Raw genomic sequence first — 22,018 nt, 5'->3', positions numbered from 1 at the left:
AGAGAGAGAGAGAGAGAGAGAGAGAGAGAGAGAGAGAGAGAGAGAGAGAGAGAGAGAGAGGGAGGGAGGGAGGGAGGGAGGGAGGGAGGGAGGAAGGAAGGGAGGGAGGGAGGGAGGGAGGGAGAGAGAGAGAGAGAGAGAGAGAGAGAGAGAGAGAGAGAGAGAGAGAGAGAGAGAGAGAGAGAGAGAGAGAGAGAGAGAGAGAGAGAGAGAGAGAGAGAAAGAAGACAGATGGCACTAAGCCTCCTTTGGTTTCATCCTAGTTTGCTTCAACTCCATGCGAAGCCACATAGTATAGATGTGCAGAATGCAACAGCCAGGTTCACAAAACACATCAAGCCCCATTCAAACCCTCTGGGCTTTGTAAGTTGTGTGGATTATTTTTTTTCTGCAGGTTTTTAGCCAAAAGAAGCTAACAGGGGTTTGATCGTAATTTGTGGACGACAAGCCGTAGCATCTGGGTTGATGTCATCATCCCTGACAAAATAAAGGTTAGGGCAGTGTTTCTCAAGTTGGCCCCCTGAAGGTGGGTGGACTTTAACTCCCAGAATAAATCCCCCCACCCAGCAGAATTCTGGGTTTTGAAGTCCATCCATCTATAAGGGGCCCAAGGTTGAGAATTACTGGATTCGTGAGCCTTTAACGATGGAAAAAGAAGGGATGTGGAATCCTTAGCCCCCTTCCAGAAAGTGAGAAAATGAACCAAGATTACTGAGATTCGGAACCATCATCCACAGCTAGCAGAAAGATGCTGATTAGAGTAGGCATTCAGGGTTAAAGCAATGGCAAGCTTTTCTATGGAACTCTGCTGCCCTCTAGAGGAATTATTGTGCCAACATTCTCCCCTTCCAGCAGCTTCAATGGCACACCCACCAGATGTGCAGGGACTTCAACTCCCAGGATTCCTAGCCAGCCTCGCATGGAACTCTGGGAGACAACAGTCCAAATAGCCCTAGAAGGCAGCAAATGAGGAATGCAGCCTGAACGTGCCTTTTCTATTTTTGTCTGTACAAGCTGGCTAGGGTTTTAAAAAAAAATCAGTGCAACTGAAGAATAGTTTGCAAGCATTTTCTTGGCTGGAGGGAAAGCTTCTATATAATAATTTCTGAGTTGAGGGTCGCTTTCCCCTGAAGAACTCCCCGAGTGTGTGTTTTCTGGTTCTCTTCTCGCTTGACTTATTTCTGTTCGAAAGCACTTAATCTAGATTTTGCATTAATTTGTGTCTTTCAGCCCCTGAGAGCATGGTGGCTACACAACACACACACACACACACACACACACACACACAATCCATCAGCACTGCAAATAAATCATATTGAAATTAAAGGTCTGCGGTTTTCAGGAAAGAAAATAAGGGCCGTTAATCTCAGAGACATGCCTCCAAGTATGAATCAGTGTTCCTTAAATCAATGAGGTTTAAATTAACGTTTGCTATATTGGGCGAATCGGCGGTATTAATTAGGAACATTTTGATCAACTATAAAAAGATGTTGCCAATTAATCATTGGGTCCAGATATGAAACACCCCCCCCTTTTAACGCATGATTTGGTTTTTTTAGAACCAAGATTTGATTGAATGCTTCTGTTTTGGGGAAGACCCACCTCGCCGTTCAGTGACCCCCCCAGTTTGGTTCCATATGGCTGGAAGCAGTGGAGGGGGGAAGAGTTAAACCCACAAGCTGCATGCACATAACACATAAACCTGGGTATGGTTTGCTCGTTTCCTTAGCTTAAAGGAATGTTTCCCAACTGTGGCAACTTGAAAGTGTGTGGACTTCAACTCCCAGACTCCCCCAGCCAGCCATGGGTGGACTTCAACTCCCAGAATCCCCCAGCCAACCATGGGTGGACTTCAACTCCCAGACTCCCCCAGCCAGCCATGGGTGGACTTCAACTCCCAGAATCCCCCAGCCAACCATGGGTGGACTTCAACTCCCAGAATCCTGGGAATTGAAATCCACAGATCCTCAAGTTGCCAAAGTTGAGAAACAGCGGCATACTATATCAACCCAGCCATTCTGCTTTGGATTTTCGCATGTGATGTGTGTGGTTCCGGCTTAATCAACAAACCATGGCTAAGGTCTCCCTGCTCCTTAACCGCAGTCGCCCCTCTGCCCTTCCTCAGCCCGCTGCCCTTGTTCTTTCTTTGGCACCCCGCTTTGCAATGCCACCTCCTCGGGGCAGCGATGCGGCCAATTTGTCCCGCTTGACTCCGACCCCAACGTGCCATTCCGTAGGGCGCCGCGGAACGGTTCAAGGTTCTAGTTATGGTCTTTAAGTCCCTACATGGCATGGGTCCGGAGTACCTTGGGGACCACCTGCTGCCGGCGTCAACGTCCCTCCGCCCTGTGCGCTCCCACAGAGAGCACCTCCTCAGGGTGCCTCCGGTCAGAGAATGTCGGCTGGCGGCCCCCAGGGGGAGGGCCTTCTCTGTGGGCGCTCCGGCTTTATGGAACCAGCTGCCGGTCGAGCTCTGGACGGCACCGGACCTTCGCTCCTTCCGACGCGGTCTGAAGACCCACTTATTCGAACAAGCTGGCCTGGCCTGATGGGGGGATTTTAGGGTTCTTAATGGGTTTTTATACTGTATTGTTTTACTGGGCGATTATTTAATTCTCTTTTTAATTTTTGTATTTGCTATTTATATGTGCCCTGTTCACCGCCCTGAGTCCCTCGGGAGAAGGGCGGTATATAAATTTAATAAATAAATAAATAAATAAATAAACCAAGCGAGAGAGGCGCTCTGCACACGCCTAGAGACTCCCGGCTTCGGGGAAGCGCTCCGCCCAGCTTGAAGCTCCGCCCGGGAGCAGAGACGCGCGGAGAAGCAGCCTAGGCCGGCGGAGGAGGAAGAGGAGGCGGAGGGAACGAACGCTTGGAAAGTAAGCAAGCAAGCTCGCTCAGGAGGAGGCCGAGCTCTGGTTCCGGGCAGGCCACGGAGAGCCGAGCCGAGCCGAGCCGAGCCGAGCCGTGCGCCTTGGAGAGCCGCAGCTGCACCGGAGAGCGGAGGCCGAGCGAGCTCTGCGCCTTCCCCTTGCTTCGCTCCGCCTCGGGAGGGTTTTGCTTTCCGGCCTTCTGGCGCGCCTCCGCCGCTTCTCTCTCTCCCGCCACCCCGCAAGCTGCTAAGGCGCCCCTTTTACTCCCGGGCTTGGCACGGCTCTCCGCGCGCGGGTCCCGGGTGGGCACCAGGCGCGGGTCGTGGATCGGGGCCGGGGCGACGAGCCGAGCCAGGGTGCGCGCGAGTCATCGGTAAAAGCCTTGCGGGAGAGAAAGTGAAGGCAGATCCGTGGGACCCTGGCCGGGGCGAGCGAAGGTTTTTAGTGGAAGCCATCGTGAAAGTGCTTTTACCAACTCATTGGCTTGTTGGTTTGGTCTCCTCTTTGTTGTAGAACGCCCAGAGTTGTATCTAGTAGGAGGGGAGGGGATGGATGGAGTGTGTGTGTGTGGGGGGAGGAAATAGGTGATAGGTGGAAATGGAGGAAGGAAGGAAGGAAATACAGATAGAGGGACACAGCATGCCGCTTAAGCAGTTGAGAATTCTTTATTTTATTTTATTTTTATTTTAATTCCATTTATATCCCGCCCTTCTCCGGAGACTCAGGGCGGCTTACAAGCTTAGCAGTAGGGAAAGCTTTCTCATGGCCGCCTTACTGGCATGTGAACCGTGAAGAACCAGGGTCACAATGAAGGACCAATCTGCCCGAGAAGCGGGAGCTTCACCTTCTGTCACGGAGAGAAGTTTGGGTTTGAAAGCATCTTGAGATGTTGCAACCTCCTTTACTGACCATTTCCTTTAGGCCAAGGGCCGACTCCCGCTATGGCAGCCCAGCCCGTCCCAGTCTCAAAGCAGACCAGGGAGGTCGTGGGGGGCATCCCGACGGAGGTGGTGTGCACCGCCTTTGGAGCCACGATCCTGGTGGTGGTGACCCAGTATGGAAAGATGGGGACTCTGGTCTCAGTGGAGCCTGACGCACTAGCTGAAGGGATCAGCAGACCTTTGTGGACCACCAAAGTTCTCCTCGGCAAAGATGAGGTATTCTTCCTCATGCCTACCTTACTTTACCTCCAAGGATCTTCCCTGACTCCCTTTCTCCCTTGACTTCCCTTGCTCTCTTGGGAATCCACCAGCTTTCTTGATGGCTTAGCCAGAGGGTCACATCTTGGAGGAAGAAAGAGGTGGAGAAGGTGAAGTTGGGGAGAACTGTTCTTTAAGACAGGAGTCCTCAACCTTGGCAACTTTTAAGACTTGTGGACTTCAACTCCCAGAATTCTGGGAGTTGAAGTCCAAAAGTCTAAAAAGTTGCCAAGGTTGAGGACCCCTGCTCTAAGATCTTCTTAACTTGCTTTCAGCCTCTTGTCCACATCTCCGCCAAGCATCTGGTGACCTCGGTGTCTCAGGAAGCTGGCAACAAGGCCGTTTTACTGGCGATGGCTCTGAAGGACAGAAGCATTGAAGGCATCCGGACGCTGAAGGAACTCATCCACCGATGCCGAGTGTGGTGATGGTGGGCCCGAAGAATTCTTTGGATGCCAGAGACACCTGGCTGAAGTTAATTTTGGTTTGGATGTAGACTTGATGGTTTACAGTGGGGTCTCCAACCTTGGCAACTTTTAAGACTTGCGGACTTCAATTCCCAGAATTCCCTAGCCAGCATGACTGGCTGCTGGGGAATTCTGGGAGTTGAAGTCCACAGGTCCTAAAGTTGCCAAGGTTGGACCCCACTTGCGTACATGCTAACTTTTTTTTTCCTTTTAATGACTTATTTTGAAGCTTGATAATGAATATCTGTGGGTAAGCTGAGAAAAGATGTTGATTCATTGTTACATAAACATTCACCAATATTTGCTCCGAAACCTTCTATAACCATTCAAAAGTTTGTTGTACCTTCCTAGAAATTAGTGCCAACAAATTTCACAGCAGGTTTTCCTAGTTAATTGTATTTTTTCTGCTGAAATCCATGGAATTTTCAGTAGCTGAACAGGAGGCAAGTTTTGCCCAGCTGTAACGTTTAACCCCCTCCATTCATTTCAGTTTTATACCACATCGGGAATAGTTCAAATCACAAATAGTATTCAAGTATCCTCCTATTAAGGGTTTCTCCTGCATCCTTTCTCGTTCTGAAAGCGACCCGAATAAGTTCAGAATAACTTTGCTGCCATCTTCTGAAACTACAGTATTTGGTTCTTGCTTGATGAAAACAATAAAGGAATTGCAATATGTTTATAATAATGTTGGTCGGCCTAATTGACTCCTTTAAAAAAAAGTGAAAAGTATTGTTGCCTCTCTAACCTGCTGATGATCACGTCTAGAATTCTGGGAGTTGAAGTCCCCGCATCTGAAAGCCGGGGGGGGGGGGTCGGCAAGGCGGAGAAAGGCTGGATCAGACTGTGAAAGATGAAAACACAACAAACTGAAACGATGGCTTTAGAAATGAACATGGGAAGGGGAGGTCACTTACCTTTGCAGTTTTTCTGGCAAGGTTTCCAGGCTGCTTGGCCCTTAGCTGCTTCCTAGGACTGAAGAGAAAGGGACTGACCAAGGTCACCCAGCTAGTGTCCAGCCTGTGGCCTTAATCACGGCTATCCTAAAGTGGTTCTCTGGGTTTAAGACTTTGAACGGGGTAAGCCTCTATTCCAGGGGTCTTCAACCTTGGCAACTTTAAGACTGGTGGACTTCAACTCCCAGAATTCCTGAGCCAGGCTGGCTTAGGAATTCTGGGAGTTGAAGTCCACAGGTGGTAAATTTGCCGTAATACCATCCCCTGCTCTATTCCAACCCCTGGCCCCATATAGGAATTTGTGGCTTTCGTGGTAATAATAATAATAATAATAATAATAATAATAATAATAATAATAATAATAATAATAATAATAATAATAATAATAACAACAACAACAACAACAATAACAATAATAATAATAATATAAAGTTGGAAGGGACCTTGGAGGTCATCTAGTCCAACCCAATGAGTGACACCAAAACAGTTCCACTATTTGAGGGGCTGTCACAGAGAAAGGTGGGGTGTGTGTGTGTAACCTATTCTCCAGAGCAATTGAGGGCAGGATAAGAAATAAACAGATGGAAACGACTCAAGGAGAGAAGCAACCTAGAAGGAAGGAGGAATTTCCTGACAGTGAGAACAATTAATCAGTGGGACGGCTTGCCTTCGGAAATTGTGGGTCCTCCATCAATGGAGGTTTTCAAAAAGAGAGAGAGAGAGAGAGAGAGAGAGAGAGAGAGAGAGAGAGATTGGGCAGCCATTTGTCCGGAATGGTGTACGATCTCCTGTTGGAGCAGGGGGTTGGACTAGAGGACCTCCCAGGTTCCTTCCACAACCCTGTCATTCTGAGCGCCAAGCTGTAGCTTGCAAACGAGATGGGGGCTGCACTGGGAAGTTCTCCAAGCGAGTCCCGGAGCGCAGATTCGGCAGGCAAGCGGCGCAAATCCACCCCGCCCGTCCCAGATCGCCTGGCAGGAGTCCCGGAGCCTGGAGGGGGGGGCGAAGGGGCGGTAAGGTAAGCCTGGCCGCCTCCCCACCCCACTGTGAGCTGGGCAGGGAGAGGGAAGAGGAGGAGTCTCCGGGGAAGGTGTCGCCGGACGGCCGGCTGAGACAGCAAGGAGGAAACGGCCGGGCGGCGCGCCAGGTGGGACGGCCGCTTCCTGGGCCGGAGAGCAGGCAGGTAGCACAGGTAGGCAAGCGGGCGGGCGGGCAGGCAGGCAGAAGGGGGAGACGTTGGCTTCGCGAGGCTCTCCGGCCCGGGGAAAGCGCAGGAGCGCGCGCGCAAAAACGTCCCGGCCGGCCTTCCCAGTCCAAATCTCGGGGTCCCCCCCCCGGGAAGAAGACGAATCGGCCACCGCAGCGTCCGCCCCCCTGGCCGGCCGGCTCCGGGATGCCGGGCAGGTGAGTTGCAGGCAAGGCTTGGCTCGGGGACGAGCCTGGTGGGTGAACTCGGGACGCTCCGGGTGGATGGAGGGAGCGAAGCCGGGAAACCTGGCGAGGTAGGCGAAGGGTTGGGCCAGACGGCCGAGAAGCTTCATCTGCCATTGACTGTTAATCGGTCTGAGAATAATCACGTAGGAAGAAGCGCCAGGTCAAGTCGCCCACCTAGAGAGGACTCACCCCAGCCTTGCCTGCTTTTCAGAACCCCGAAGGTAAACAGAGCTCCAGGACCCAGGTAAGCGCGTCTGCCTTCCGATTTTCCAAACTTTGAAAGTTTTAATGTGCCTTTTTTATTCTGAATTTATCTGGTTTGTTACAAGAGGGTGGGCGCTGACCATCAAGAGAAACGAGTCTTCTTAACACAGAGAGACCGTTTGAAAGTACTGCACGCTCTTTAAGGAACACAGAAGACAGATAGACGCATAGATAGATGGATAGGTAGGTAGGTAGGTAGGTAGGTAGGAAGGAAGGAAGGTAGACAGACAGACAGCTACATAGATATATAGATTTAATTTTTAAGCTGCCTATCTCGCTATCAAGAGACCAAGTGAGGTGCAGTACTTTTTAAAGTATTTCTTGCACAGTACTTTTTTGGGGGGAAAAAAATATTATCCCTTACAAAATAAACTGCAAAGTGTAGGTCTTGAATTTGGACACAAGTGAGACTCATGTAGAAAGTTACCCATCCAGCTCAGGTCAATCCAGTTTATAGGTTGGGATACCACGCGATTCAGACCTACGGTTGTTTTTAAGCACAGTCTGCGAAACAAGGCACAAAGGGCTGCAACGTTAAAATCTCAGGTGGCAAAACAACTGCAGGTAGGCTTCACATCCCGTTTTTAATTTTATTTTTTTTAAATTTTATTTTATTCTTTGTTATATGGGTTGCCCAGAGTTGTTTGAGAGAGGCTGGCTATATCAATTAAAGAATTTTTTTAAAAAAACTGTACCATGTAGACATGGGTAAGAATGTGGCGTTAAGGATCCTCTAAAGAATGCTGTACGGAATTAACCTAGCAGCAGATCAGGCTGAGAGATAAAATAATCCCACAGTCTGCATTTATACAATAGATTGAGTGAAGTAAATTGCTCTAAGTTTGATAAGGTAGGTCCCACACAAGTACTGAGGATTATGGCATTAGACTGAGTCCCAGTATTCTGAATTTCAGACTTCTGATTATGTGCCCTCTGGACGCAGAGCAAATATTTACATAAAACAATGTCCACCTCTGCATTCCTGTAGATTTAATTTAATTCTGATATGGTCAAAAAGGTACCCATTGCTTTTGAAGTTCCACAGAAAGGGTTTGGAAAATTAAATCAAAGAGAAAATTACATGTACCTTCGGCTGCCCTGGATGGTCTTACCTGAGTGTAAGACCAATGGGAACTGTTAGCAGTTACCTCTGTGTAAATGTGGTGTTGGGGGATCCTGCTGCAAAGCCTCCTTATCTGTGTGGCTCCCTGTGTTAAGAATAGAAATATTTTTTCCTGCATTTTAGCCACTCTGATTTTCCCCTCCAAATTTTTGTTGCTGCAGTCCTAATGGGGTTTATTGAAATGGTGAGCCTAATCATGTCAACAGAGCCTTTTTCAGGCACATTGGCTTTAGCAAAGTAGTTTGAAATCCACCCAAGGAATCCTAAAAGTAGAATGTTGGTGTAGTTGTCCTGAAATCTGGAGCTTAGCAGGCACCTTTGATCTTAAAAGGCAAGCCAGATTGGACTGAGTTAGCACTTGAATGGGAGACCTCTTATCTTAGGATTTTCTTTCTTTGTATCCCAGCTTCACTTTTACAAATAACTCAAGGCAGCAAATATATATTTTCCTCACCACCACAACCCTCTGAGCCACTGCCTAAGGCAGGACTAGAACTGGCAGTCTCCTGGTGATTGGTCTAAGGCAGGGGTAGGCAACCTCGGCTCTTTTATGACTCATGGACTCCAACTCCCATAATTCCTGAGTCAGCTGGCTCAGGAATTCTGGGAGTTGGAGTCCATGAGTCATAAAAGAGCCGAGGTTGCCTACCCCTGGTCTAAGGCAAGGGTCTTCAAACTTGGCCCTTTTATGACTTGTGGACTTCAACCTGGCTGAGGAATTCTGGGCGTTGAAGTCCACAAGTCATACAAGGGCCATGTTTGAAGACCCCTGGTCTAAGGTCATCTAGCTGGCCCCATGCCTAAAGCAGGACTAGAACTCACCGTCTCCTGGTTTCTGGAATGGGAAATACACATTCCTAGCAACAGTCCCTGCCAATTATATTGTACTGATGTTGATCCGAGAAACGGATCCAGGACCCATTGGAGCCAACTCAAAGGAGGATTTTTTTAATATCAGCCTACGGGAATCCGGGTTAAGGGCTCACCGGGGCCAGTCCCTTCCCCACCCCACATAAAACGCTTAAAGAGTTTGCTTTCCAGCGGTGCCAGGGATTATCGCTGCTGATTAAAGCGAGGAAATGCTAAAGCAGGAGTCCTGCTCCAGGCTGTTAAAGAAGCTAGTTCAGCAGTGCTGGCTTGTTTGGCCAGGGACCCACTAAGGCTAGCTCAGCCCTTCGCTCCGAATAAACAGAGGCCTGGGGTGGAGTTCAGCCCCACCCGCTTTGCTCATGGAGGAAGAATCCGGCTGACGGGAGGTGAGAAGTGGCCGCTGGCTTCTAAGGCACGGCACCGGCTGAGCGTGCTCTTGTGCTTGGCCAAGCACCTTGGCAAAAAGCCACACAACAGGGTTTTTTTTGGGGGGGCGGCCAGGAGAGCCAGGGCGAGCAATGCACGCTCATCTGAAATTGCTCCCCGTCTTGGCACGGGTGGCAGCGTGACTACCTCTGCTGTGAGAATAGCGTCCAGAATGCAGGAAGTCCTCAGCTTATGGCTAAAACTGAGACTGTGGGCAAACAAAGCTGATCTTTTTCTTTTTCTTTTTTCTTTTTTTGCCAGGGTGGTTAAGAAACACTAAAGGGAAGCGTGGAGTAGGCTGAAGCTCGCTTGACTGTGTCTTCTTCCAAAGGTATCTCCAGAGACGCGGCTGACAAGTCAAAGAATTGCTCACCTTTCTCCCAGACAAATGACAGTTCTCTTTATCCAGCTGGCTTTCTTAGTCTGGGCTCCCTTAGAACCTCCTGCCACCGCAAAATTGTTGGATTCGGAGCAGATAAAAATTATTTTTAATAGCAGAAAAGGCAGAGAATCTTCTGGGCCCTTCCAAACTAATATTTTGTCACAGAAGCCTTCACAGTCCTTCTCGCACGGGTCTCCTTGGGTTATTTATTCTTTTCAAGTAGCTTTTTAGTCCTTTCCTAGATGGCGGGGGCTACTTTGTGTTCTTCCGAATGGAAAGCAAACAAGGAAGAAGGCACTGCTTATCTCGGTCCCTTGCGACTTCCTTTCCCTGCCTACCAGCTCGACCTCCGCAGGCTGGTTAATGTTTGATGTGGTGATAGCACCAGCTTCTACCTGGCGCCAAAGCTCCTTCCTTGGCCAGCTCCCCAACGGTCAAGGAGGAGCAAGTGTTGACTGAACAGGACATCTGGGCCTGGGGAGGACTCTGCTGGGTGGTCAGCTGATGGCAGGAGAATCCACACAACCTCGTGGCATCGCGCAATGTTGTGATTACCGGGGTTGAGCTCAGAGCTTCTGGTTGAGGAACTGCTCAACCAGTCAGGCACCCGCCCGCCCACCAGCTGGAGTTTCTCATCGGATCATTGAATTCCTCTACCCTCTGCTTCTCCCTCCCTCCTCCTAGGAGGAGGGAGAGATGTATTTTTAGGCTCCCGTGTACTCGTAAGCATAAGACAACTGAAACTCTTGCACTGTCTACCACACAGGGGTGAGTAAGCACGTGTCTTGCCCTGGAGAGCCGTATCCCAGTAGCTGAAAAGGGCATAAATAAAGGTGGTGGATTCATAACCAAGACTGGGTGTCTGGAAAGCTCATGAGACTGGCAGTTTATCAACCTGTCCTTCAGTTTGGGGGGAAAAAAATGCTAGAAGCCTGGATCTGCTGAATAGGTAACAGAACATATAAAAACCTGGGTTAACTGGCAAAGCAGAAGGGATAATAAGCTTGTAAGGAAGAGAGGTGGTAGACATTTCAAATGGCCCAGAAAAGGACTTTTTCTCTCTTTTCAAACCGTTGAAATGATACGTTTTCTAGGCTCATAATCTCACCTGGATTGAAGCCAAATTAAATGTTGGGAATTAAATTAAAACTATGGAAAGAATAAAAAAAAGATGGTTAACAGAGATGGCAAAATGAACTGTTTTATTCGGAGAAAATATATCTAGTTTTGTTTCTACCTGGAAATTTGTGCTTGAGATATATATATATATATATATATATATATATATATATATATATATATATATATATATATATATATATATATATATATATATATATATATATATATATATATATATATATATATATATATATATATATATATATATATATATATATATATATATATATATATATATATATATATATATATATATATATATATATATATAAATGAAATCTTGACTCTAGGATCTGGTGAATAATATGTTGGTACAGAAGTAGTTAATACTTGCTAAGTATGTAAAAGTAAAAAGCTGAGGCTGTCTTTTTCTTTTGTACTTTGCTGCGCCGAAAAAGTATTTTTTTTAATTTTCTTTCCCCCCTTTATCATACATTTCTTTCTTCTTTTCCCCCCTTTATTTTCATTTTCATTTTATATTATCATCTTAATTAAATAAAAAACTATGAAGAGATTTGAGTAGTGGTGATATCACCGGGGTTAAATAAATAGCCCTTTATTCAGTCAAGGGCTGTTGCATCTTTATAGTGTTTATTCAGACAGAAGCTGACTGGGATGTTTTGCTCCTTCTGTCTTTCAGATTGTATGATGAACAAATGAATCTCAGGCAAAGCATTTCTTAATTACAGATAGACTGTAATTGGCTCATAACAGCTTGATCTGTTCATCATCCTGACGCTGTAGGGAAACGGGCAACTTTTTCAATTAAAGTTGCCTTTGCCCCTTTATTAAAAATGTAATTATTTTTAATAGAAGGCCTTAAAAATGGGGCAGCTGACTTAAAGTAGTTGTGCTGGTGTGTCTTTTCAGGCAGAAATGTGCCATCCTTGCAAGGAGAAGAAGAAAATTAGGGAGAAGTTTTCCAAGGGAATAAATTAAGTGTTCTGTAGAGTGTCGTTTTCTTTTTAAGAGACTTTGGTTTTAGTCACGTGAATCTTTCCAGATTTATAGCACAATCCCTAGATGGGGAAATGTTCATAATGGTGCAAGTTTTTCTAGATAGGTGCCAGGTTGCAGTCTTAAAATCCAAGTGATACGCTTGCTTTTCTCACAGAACCGCTATTAAAAAGCAATTCTGTTCTAACCTTTTCCTAAAATGAAATGTAGGGACAGTTAACAGTGGAAGGGATAGAAAAAAATAGGATTGTTTAAGGGGGAAGGAATAACACCTTAGTGGCTGTTTGGGCTGAAAAAGCAGATGGTGTGGTAACCTTAAGCCTCTTGGGAAAAGATTTATTCAGATTTACAGAATGTCTATCTAGGGGCTGATGGCTTGTCTTTGGCCAGCCAAGATTGGTGGTGGTGGGGGGGGGCAGAATTTACTACAGCTCAGCTAAGCAAAGATTAATAAAATGGAGCAGGTGGTCTTTATCCTGTAACGAATAAAGTTATTCCTGTAACGAATGCCTTTCTTGGAAAAAATAGTGTGTGTGTGTGTGTGTGTGTGTGTGTGTGTGTATGTATGTCTTAATTCCTAGAATAGGTGGTGGGAGAAATGTAAGGAATTGGATAGCTAAAGAGGGAAACTTGACAATCCAAGGGGCTCTCTGAACACGCTCCCTAAAAATACAAGTATATTATTAGTTTGATGGTAGGAGAGAGATGCCCAGAATATCCCAGATATACAAAACCCCACACCCTTTAGTCCTGGAAGCCTGGACACATAATTATTTTGCTTTGCTTGGAGTTTGCAAACAAAGAGTTCCCAGCACTAAGAAGAGAAATGAGAACTGCAGACTTGAAAAGGTACTTGTGCTCCTAATATCCACTGAGTTATCCTTGTGGGTTCTTTCAAAAAAAGAAATTGTAGTTTCTATTCTGTCGAAACTCAAAGGAACAGGTTCCCCCCCCCTTTTAACCCGCAGCAGTTGGGAAATATAACAGCAATTACTAAACTTTTGAGCAACATGGGTGTATCATACATTTAGATATACAGGGTGTATTATTAATGTACGGTAACTGTCAAGGTTGTGCAATGCTTTGGAGCCCTTGACTGTGGCTCTTTAAAGCAGCTGCCTCATTGGCAGCTACAGTAGGCTGTGTGTAAAATGCTTGCTGTGTTTTGCTCAGAGTATTAAATTTTAAGCCCTCTCCGTAGCGAGAAAAAACAGGATGCAGGGGTGTGTTCAGATAGGAGCGTTTCAACTCAAGCAAATATAATCCTGCGTTTGCTAATGGGATGGAGAAGGCATTCCAACAAGGCAAAGATCTCAGTCTCTTCAAATCTTTGCCAGACACGTTTAATGGACGATGGGATAATTTTAAGCTTCCAGCTGCTACTTCTGCAATTGTGAGGGCTATCCATTTCGCTAACTCCAAGCCAAGAAATTTGCAGGAGGGTGACCAAAGTCACCTTGTACCCTTTTTGAGTAGGCTTTTATATATTGGAAGTAAATTCCAAGTCTCTCTTGCTGGGAAAATTTCCTTGTTGACCGAGCACCAATCTCTTTTGGGCCAGCCTATCCCATAGGCTGGAACTGCCACAGTGAACTCCTTGGAGAAAGGAGAGGACACTGGCAGGTGAGATGAAAAGGGGGATGGGGGAGACGAGCAGGCTCGTCCCAAGGCTGGGGTTAAACACATCATCAGTTCCAGAGTTGTTGCGCAGCCACCAGAGCTCAACTTCTGTTCCCGACTACTTCAGCCTGACAGAAGAATGTAGAAGGATGTGATGAATAATCTGCTTCTATTCAGCCATTCACCTTGATCTTTCCTCCCAATCACAGCAGTTTTCCTGGTGCGGTGCTCCTCCCTAATACATTCACCTTTGCTCCCTTCTTTCCAGCAGATGAACACCACGACACACACCAACTGGTCTTCTCCTGCCCCGGAAAAGCTCCCGACATCCAGCATGGTTGCTACCTCGTTCCATTTCTTCTTTCCACCGATGGTCTCCAGCCATTTAATTGTAGAGGACGGTTCCCAGCTAAGGGCTGATCAGAATCACTCCCAGGAGACTCAGTCCCTCTTTTTGACTACATCCACAGCAAAAGCCATCTCAGGTCTCTTTGTCTGGACAGCGCTGATCCTTACTTTCCACCAGGTAGGTGGCAGTGCTCCACGGGGCCTCTTGGACTCCATCTTTCCTGCTGGTTGGGTAGGTAGATGGGAGAGGAATCGGGAAGGCATCCATTTGGGGAAAGATTGTCGAAAGCCATGTGGAGTCTTGCTTCCTATGCATCAGGCAAGGCGATCTGTGTAGAACGTCTCCCTAGCCTCTAGTGGTCACGCAGGATTTGAATCGTGGTGTTGTGCGTATGTTCAGATGTTTAGTTTTGCTTAGAAAGAGGAGAAAGTGTTTTCAACTTGGAAACAGAGATCCTGGGTGTTGATGGTTTTGTGACTTTTCTCTTGGTTTTTTATATATTTATTTATTTATGGGGAGGTGTGGGGGGGTTAACACCATATCCTACCTGTTTCTTACCTAGCAAAGCAGCTCAGCCTTCCGGCTTCAGTAGGGTTTCCTTTGGAGGCAAGTCTTTATAGGCCTGCAACATTAGCACACGCGTTTCTCAACCTTGGAAACTTTAAGATGGGTGAACTTCCTCTCCCAGAATTCACCAGCCGGCTGATTTGAAGTCATGTCCATCCCCCTGACAAGATCTAACCCTCTTTATCTTTCCTAGCTGCTTGTTTGCTTGTGGTTTCCACCCAGAGTGTGTCCCCTTTAGAAGTAGGAAGTGACAGAAGAGGCCCTCCTAGTATTGTAGGAGTGAACTTGTGGCCCAAGCATCTTTGGGAGTCCAGATTTCCCACTGCTGCTTAGAGCCCAGAAGCTTTGGGAGACCTGAAGCTTCACCTCATGCCAGGTTGAAGGCCACGCAAGCAGATATGTCTGGTATTTGTGACTCCCAGCTGCCAAAATTCTTTTTGGCTGGTCTTAAGATGTGCTTTGGAGGTGTTCTGTACCAGCCTGCTACCGGCCCTGCAGAAAAGGCAGGGACAACCCCTTTACAACCGGCAAGAGGCTGGAATACGCCTGCCAAATTTATAGCTACAAAAACAAACAAGACACGAACCAAGAAACAGGAGCTTTAAGAAACATGAACCATCCGAGCGGTTGCCTTCAGCAAACCAGCCCTCCCAGACATTCCCCTTATATAGAGTTCAGGGCGTGGCTTCTCTCTGCCTCCTTCCGAGAAGCCCCATTGCCTTCCTCTGTTTACTCCTAATTGACTGCCTCCTGCGTCGGACGTCCTTAAACAGGGCCAGCTGTGGGTCATCTTCATCCACACTGTCAGGCTCACACAGCTGGGTCTCCGTGGTGACCAAGTGGGAGGGGCCTGGCTGAGGGCTCTCATCAGCAAGATCTTCAACCCCCTCAGCAAGGTCTTCAACACCCCCCTCCTCCTCTGAGTCGTCCGACCCAACTGCCGAACCCACAGGCTGACCCTGAATCACAACAGGAGGTGACAAACGGGCTGAGATGAATACAGGCAACCCCATCCCCGTTCAACTAGCTAGAGCACGTTGATCCTTACCGGCTCTGGGGTTTTTTTCTCCCTGGAAATGCTACATCTGATCCTGTGTTAGGTGTCTTCCCTTCTTTTTCTTTTCTCTCAGATCTTCCTGCACCTGAAAAATTACACCATTCCCAATGAGCAGCGCTACATCATCCGGATTCTCTTTATCGTCCCCATCTATGCCTTCGATTCCTGGCTTAGTCTCCTGCTTATTGGCAGCCACCAGTACTATGTTTACTTCAACTCGGTGCGGGACTGCTACGAAGGTAAGCTGGGATTCACGGCTCTCCTGGAAAACTTAGTACCCCAGAGGTGGGTGTGGATGTAGGCATTCGGCCATAAATTCAGCTGAAGAGTCTAAGTTCAAAGGCAAAATTTTACGCCATCCTTCCAAAGTGTGGCCAGGAAGGACAGCCTGTCTGTAGAGACTTAAGACATGCATGGATTAAAGGCAGTCACATTTAAAATCTTGTGAATTGGTCACAGTTTCCACCATCATATTGAGCATTATGCGTGTTTGAGAGCCAGTCTGGTGTGCTGTTTAAGGTGCTGGTCTAGAAGCCACGAGGCTGAGTTCTAGTCCTGGCTTAGGTATGGAAGCCAGCTGGATGACTTTGAGCCAATCACCAGGAGACAGTGAGTTCTAGTCGCGCCTTAGGCATGAAAGCCAGCTGGGTGACTTTGGGCCAAACACCAGGAGACGGTGAGTTCAAGTCCCGTCTTAGGTATGAAAGCCAGCTGGGTGACTTTGGGCCAGTCCCATTGTCAGCCGAGCCCATCTCACAGAGTTTTTGTTGTGAGGGAAAAAGGAGGAAGGAGGATAATACAAGTTTTGCTGTCTTGAGTAACTTATCAACTAATAAAGGTGGAATGAACATCTAATAAATAATCCCTCCCTCTTTTTTGCAGCATTTGTGATTTACAGCTTCCTGAGCCTCTGCTTTGAATATCTTGGAGGAGAAAGTACTATCATGGCGGAAATCCGAGGGAAGCCCATTGTGTATGTTGACCATCACTTACTGATATCCATCTCTTGCTTACAATTGGGAGTATTTCACACCCAACATAGCCTTAAGGTCCCAGGCTTGGGCTGACTTATGGCTCTGCTTTTTCTTAGCTCTAGTTGTCTCTATGGAACTTGCTGTCTCCGAGGGATGTCTTACTCCATTGGGTTTCTTCGGTTTTGCAAGCAGGTGAGGAACATCTCATAGAACAGAGCTACAGCTGATCAGCTCTCCATCCATGTTACTTCCACCCCCCCAAAAAAAACTTGTTTCAGTTTCAGTTCATTTTTCCCAGGCAAAATCTTGCAGGTTAGCGTTGTCTGTTGTGTGAAATATTTGCCTTTCTCCTGCCTTTATGGGCATAGAGGGGAATTGGAGACAGACGCTCAGACCGTGGAAATGCGATCTTAGCCTGGAGAATCTGTTGTTTCCCCGCTGGCTGGACACCAGCTTTCCTCACTCCTAGCAACAGCCATGGGTGATAGGGGCATTTGTAGAAGCCGTGGTAGATTGGAGCATTTGTGGGGGATCTCAGATTGCCCATCCCAGGTTGGACCAAAACTTGAGGTCTGGATTAAGTGATTAGGTGGCAACTGAATCTCAGAAGCTGCGTGCTTTCAATGGAGCCATTTCCTTCTAGGCCACCCTGCAGTTCTGCATCGTCAAGCCAGCCATGGCTATCCTCACCATCGTTCTCCAAGCGTTTGGGAAATACCACGATGGCGATTTCAAGTGAGGAGGGAGGGAAATGGGGAGGAAGAAGGGGAAACCGTGACAGGCTTGGAAAGGGAATGCTTCCTAACGAGGAATTCTGCCTCTTCCAATGCTTTGCTTTCCAGCATCCATAGTGGATACCTTTACATTACCATTATCAACAACTTCTCGGTCAGCCTGGCCCTCTATGCCCTGTTCCTCTTCTACTTCGCCACCATGGAGCTTCTGAGACCTTTCGAGCCAGTCCTGAAGTTTCTCACCATCAAGGCTGTCATCTTCCTCTCCTTTTGGCAAGGCGAGTCGTTCTACTTCCTGTCATGGGTAGGGAGGATCGGCACTGCCAGGTGGAAGGCCTGAAATGTGAGACTTTGGTTCTCCGTTAATGAATTCATCATCCTGGGCCAACCGTCTTGTGTCCCACTCTTTCTCAACCTTACCCATGTTCAGATGGGTGGACTTTAAAACTCCCAGAATTCCCTATCCCTTGGAAAATAAATATTAAATGAAACATGAGCATGCAAGAAACATTGGCTTGTTTGAGTAGGACTCTTATATTTTTGTGGATGTTGATCTTTCCCGCTGTTAAGTAGAGAAAAACTAGGTTGGAGCAAAGAGGAGCACGATGTAATATTTCAGAAGAGAGCATAAATGCCGCGGTGGGATTTTTATTCTTTTGGTTTTCCTGATGTGTTTTGTCAATGCAGTATAAATATCTTGCATTTAAAACAACACTCTGGTGGGATCTTGTGCTTCAGAAGATTTCTGGTGTGGGACAATTATGCAGGTTCCTTCAGACGTTTCCTGGATCTGAGGAAAATCCACGAGGGAACCCTTGCTTATGCTTTGCAACCATTCCTATTCTGCAGGGCTGTTGCTGGCCATCTTAGAGAAATGTGGGGCCATCCCAGAGGTCCAGATCATTGACGGGAAGGCGGTGGGAGCCGGCACCGTTGCGGCCGGCTACCAGAACTTCATTATCTGTATCGAGATGCTGTTTGCTTCCATCGCTCTCCGTTATGCTTTCACCTGTCAGGTGTACCGAGAGAAAAAGGAAAGTGCCACAGGTAATTTGATTTAAGGGAACCTGCTCCTTCAGTTATACAAAATGTAGGCAGGGAGAGGAAGGGACAAGCAAGCAGAAACGTCAGCTGGTATCTACTTTCTCTAGGGTCAATGAGCAAGAAGTTTGTGTTTACTTCCCTTCCATTTGTCAAACTTGGCTAAAAACCATTTTTCCCCAGTTTCTTTCCAAAGAGAAGGCAAGGTAGGTGAAACGAATGACGTTGGGAGCATGGTCTAACTTATTTAGGGAGAAGACAGCCAAAGGAAGATGGTGGGAATAGCATGCTTCCATTGTAAAATGCTCTCCCAAGCAACCAATGGCCTCCTCAGCTTCCTAACATCCCTTAAAGTGGGGATCTTCTCTCTTACGGGGCTTGTCCATTTTGGGCGATATAGTTAACAAACCCAAGAGAAATGTGAAACTGTCAAGTCGTTGGGAGATAAGGTAGAAAAGGTCATGACTATTCTGCAGGAGAAATCAACCTCTGAAAATCATCAAGGCTTCCTTGAAAAGAACATCTACTTGTCCGTTGACTCTCTTCTCTTTTTCTTCAAGCAGGTCTGGCCCCATTGCAAAGCATTTCCAGCGGGCTGAAGGAAACGATGAGTCCTCAAGATATCGTTCAAGACGCCATCCACAATTTCTCCCCAACCTACCAACAATACACGCAGCAGTCCATGCAGGAGACGGGAGCGGGGCTTGGACAGAACGGCCACGTGAGTCCTCCAACAGATACCTCACAGAACAAGAAGAAGAGCCTTGAGAAACGGATGCTGATCACCTCTGATGAGGAGTTGTAAAGAGGCACCTTGAAGGAAGGAAGAATTTGTGTTTTTGAGGTCTTCTTGCCTCTCTCCAGCCCAGCAGCTTTCAATTGGATCACACTATGTTGTTGAACAAAGGAATGGAGGCGTCTCGTTCTTGTTCTCAGCTGGCTATCGAGGGAAGACCCTACCTAGGCTGACTTCCCAGATACAGCCAGGCCTATCCTACTTGCTTGTTGCAGTGGCAAACCCATCCAGGAGATTTTGATGCACTGGTTGCTGGTCCAAACACCTGGCAACCTGGAAGACTGAGGGAAACAGAATTTCTCAGTGGACGCAGCTCCTCACATGCCCAATGTATGGAAATAATGCTGATTATTGGCAGAGAAGGAACAAGGGAATGTAGGGATGGACGGAATTGGATGAAATCAACATTTTCATCCAGCAATTGCAGCTCAATCCCACTGAAACTGGATTCCCATTTTGTGGATCCAATCCACTGGGTTAAGAATCAGTAGCTCAAGAGCCCCGGAGAAATAAAAGCACTTTTCTTCTTTCCCACACAAGGTGTGGCAACAGGGTGAGGAGTTATAGCACTAGATTCCTTTACGAATTTGCATTGAGGCTGCAAAACATCTGATCCTAGAATGCACCTTGGATGTCAAGAGGAGTGGTGACCTAATCTCGAAAGAAACGGTGTTGCATTACATTGAGAGCTCTTTTGGTGAACCACTTCAGTGGAATCGGTGACGATCAGGACATCTGCTTTTCGAATGACTGAAAAACCCTGTCAGCAGAAATACAGATAATGGAGGGGATTTTTTCCCCTTCTTTTTATGGCCCTGTAATCCCTGTTATCAGGGTGGAATTGGGGCATGAACGGAGCCGAGCATTTACTGGCTGGATGCCCTGCCTGACGCCTATGCAGAGTGCACAGCAGATATTTTCTCTTTGTGCCCAGATAAACATCTGTTGCTACCTAGGACTGCTCTCAATCTCCCAATTGTGAGTTTAGCATATGCACCTCTAGGCCACCACACCACTTGAGATAATTGAGGGGAATATTAAGGCAAAATCAGAACCAATTAAAATTCTTCCAGGGGAGATTTGTTTCTGAAAACCTATATGGCAGGTCCACATAGGATGAAGTAGGTTTCTTCCAGATGGTTCTGGACTTTTATCTCCCATTCTTTCCAACCAACACAACTTTGAGTAAAGGCTGAAGTGTGTTAAGAGTTCTCTGCTGGTGGTGTACTTCCCCATGGCATGACTGTGTTGATCTATTGTACTTCTTCCTAACTGGAGGGTCCAGGTTCGATGGCTATGAATCTTGTGTCAATCTGTACATTTCAAAAATTTAAATTATAAAAACATTTGCAGTATTTTTTCCCCAGTGCCGTCTAATGTTGACAAATTAGTCAGAGAACACATCAATTTGGAAATCATTTGGGTTGAATCTGGCTAATCATTGGTGCTATAGTTCACTTAATTGAAAACAGTATCACATTGTTGACCTAAGGCAGAGGATTTTTACAGCTGTCAAATGGCAAGGAAAAACTCTTTGGTCTATGCTGCAGCTGGCAAGCAGCTCCCATTTGTAATTCAGCCTTCCTGATGCAAGGAATGTCGTATTTCTCTCATCTCCTGCAAACTTAAGATCTGTTTTACACAATCTAGAATTACTTTTGCGGTTGCCTTTTATCTTCAGACAGACAGCAAAACTCTGAGCATTCTTATCAAAGTTGACTTGATTTTGACTAGCAGCCAAGTGTGATAATCACCATATGATACTTTTTATAGGCAAATATAGTAATGTGACACTTGTTACTTATTAGATTAAAATAATTTTAATCTAATAACTTTAAGAGGTTGGACTTCAACTCCCAGAATTCCTCAGCTAACATGAGGTCCACCCATCGTAAAGTATGTCGGCTGGGGATTTCTGGGATTTGGAGTCCATTCCTCTTAACATCTGCTGAGTGAGAAAAAAGAACCAGTGTACTAAATCAGGGGTCTCCAAACCTGGCAACTTTAAGACTGGTGGACTTCAACTCCCAGAATTCCTGAGCATAGTATAGCCGGCTGAGGAATTCTGAGAGCTGAAGTCCACCAGTCTTAAAGTTGCTAGGTTTGGAGATCCCTGTAAAGCAGTAGTATACTACTACTACTACTACTACTACTACTACTACTACTAATAATAATAATAATAATAATAATAATAATAATAATAATAATAACAACAAATAAATTTATATGCCAGCTGGCTATCAACGATTCTGATCATAGACAAGATCCAATCTGAAACCAGAAGATGCTTTATTGGAAAGCTTACCAAAAAGCCACAACGGTTGCAGCTTCGAATTTACAGCAATAAATTAACACAGGGGAAGAAGGTGTCAAATGAAAGTCGATTGGACGCACACACAGAGACACACACACACACACACGGATGCACTTCATATGCCTCACAGGACAGGCACCCACATTACTTGATATGTCAATAATTTATTTCATAATAAAAAAGCAACACAAAAATAAATACTAAAATGAAATTAAGTTTGCAGAAACCACAGAGCAGAACGGTCTTGTGTTTAAAGCTTCTGGATCTGAGCTGCAAAAATGCAGAGAAGCAAAAAGAGAGAAAAAGAGAGAAAAAGAGAGAGAGAGAGAGAGAGAGAGAGAGAGAGAGAGAGAGAGAGAGAGAGAGAGTGAGAGTGAGAGAGAGAGAGAGAGAGAGAGAGAGAGAGAGAGAGAGAGAGAGAGAGAGAGAG

The 22,018-nt window shown here is 46.4% G+C and overlaps 2 protein-coding genes across 11 annotated transcripts; both read left to right on the top strand.

Moving 5' to 3' along the window:
• The first annotated feature begins 2,790 nt into the window (after positions 1-2,790).
• Positions 2,791-5,210, top strand: PSMG3 (proteasome assembly chaperone 3). Of its 2 annotated transcripts, none has more exons than XM_081337841.1 (3): positions 2,791-2,882; positions 3,798-4,033; positions 4,351-5,210. In XM_081337841.1, exons 2-3 carry the CDS (start codon positions 3,818-3,820, stop codon positions 4,501-4,503), a joined length of 369 nt encoding a protein of 122 aa, XP_081193967.1. In that variant the 5' UTR covers positions 2,791-2,882; positions 3,798-3,817; the 3' UTR covers positions 4,504-5,210. The 2 variants fall into 2 exon arrangements, with proteins under 2 accessions (XP_081193967.1, XP_081193968.1); XM_081337842.1 differs by lacking the exon at positions 2,791-2,882 and adding an exon at positions 3,229-3,249.
• A 1,411-nt stretch (positions 5,211-6,621) lies between these two features.
• Positions 6,622-20,753, top strand: TMEM184A (transmembrane protein 184A). Of its 9 annotated transcripts, none has more exons than XM_081337809.1 (10): positions 6,622-6,902; positions 9,877-9,946; positions 14,028-14,282; positions 15,803-15,968; positions 16,612-16,702; positions 16,820-16,895; positions 17,347-17,438; positions 17,546-17,715; positions 18,287-18,484; positions 19,039-20,752. In XM_081337809.1, exons 3-10 carry the CDS (start codon positions 14,028-14,030, stop codon positions 19,281-19,283), a joined length of 1,293 nt encoding a protein of 430 aa, XP_081193935.1. In that variant the 5' UTR covers positions 6,622-6,902; positions 9,877-9,946; the 3' UTR covers positions 19,284-20,752. The 9 variants fall into 9 exon arrangements, with proteins under 9 accessions (XP_081193935.1, XP_081193933.1, XP_081193934.1 ...); XM_081337807.1 differs by having other exon boundaries at positions 14,025-14,282; XM_081337808.1 differs by having other exon boundaries at positions 6,622-7,153.
• Positions 20,754-22,018: the final 1,265 nt, after the last annotated feature.

Source organism: Vipera berus, assembly GCF_964194415.1.
Source record: "Vipera berus genome assembly, chromosome: 13".
NCBI classification, from domain to species: Eukaryota; Metazoa; Chordata; class Lepidosauria; order Squamata; family Viperidae; genus Vipera; species Vipera berus.
Note: the sequence above shows the minus strand (reverse complement) of the source record. Positions and strands in the feature narration are given on the sequence as shown.

What these genes read in the sequence shown, in the direction of transcription:
- PSMG3 (XM_081337841.1), top strand. Translation starts at nt 3,818, where the DNA reads ATGGCAGCCCAGCCCGTCCCAGTCTCAAAGCAGACCAGGGAGGTCGTG. An exon ending in TTCTCCTCGGCAAAGATGAG is followed by an intron (nt 4,034 to 4,350) that starts GTATTCTTCCTC and finishes ACTTGCTTTCAG; the next exon opens with CCTCTTGTCCACATCTCCGC.
- TMEM184A (XM_081337812.1), top strand. Translation starts at nt 14,028, where the DNA reads ATGAACACCACGACACACACCAACTGGTCTTCTCCTGCCCCGGAAAAG. An exon ending in TTCTTCGGTTTTGCAAGCAG is followed by an intron (nt 16,896 to 17,346) that starts GTGAGGAACATC and finishes ATTTCCTTCTAG; the next exon opens with GCCACCCTGCAGTTCTGCAT. An exon ending in GAAAAAGGAAAGTGCCACAG is followed by an intron (nt 18,485 to 19,038) that starts GTAATTTGATTT and finishes TTTTTCTTCAAG; the next exon opens with CAGGTCTGGCCCCATTGCAA.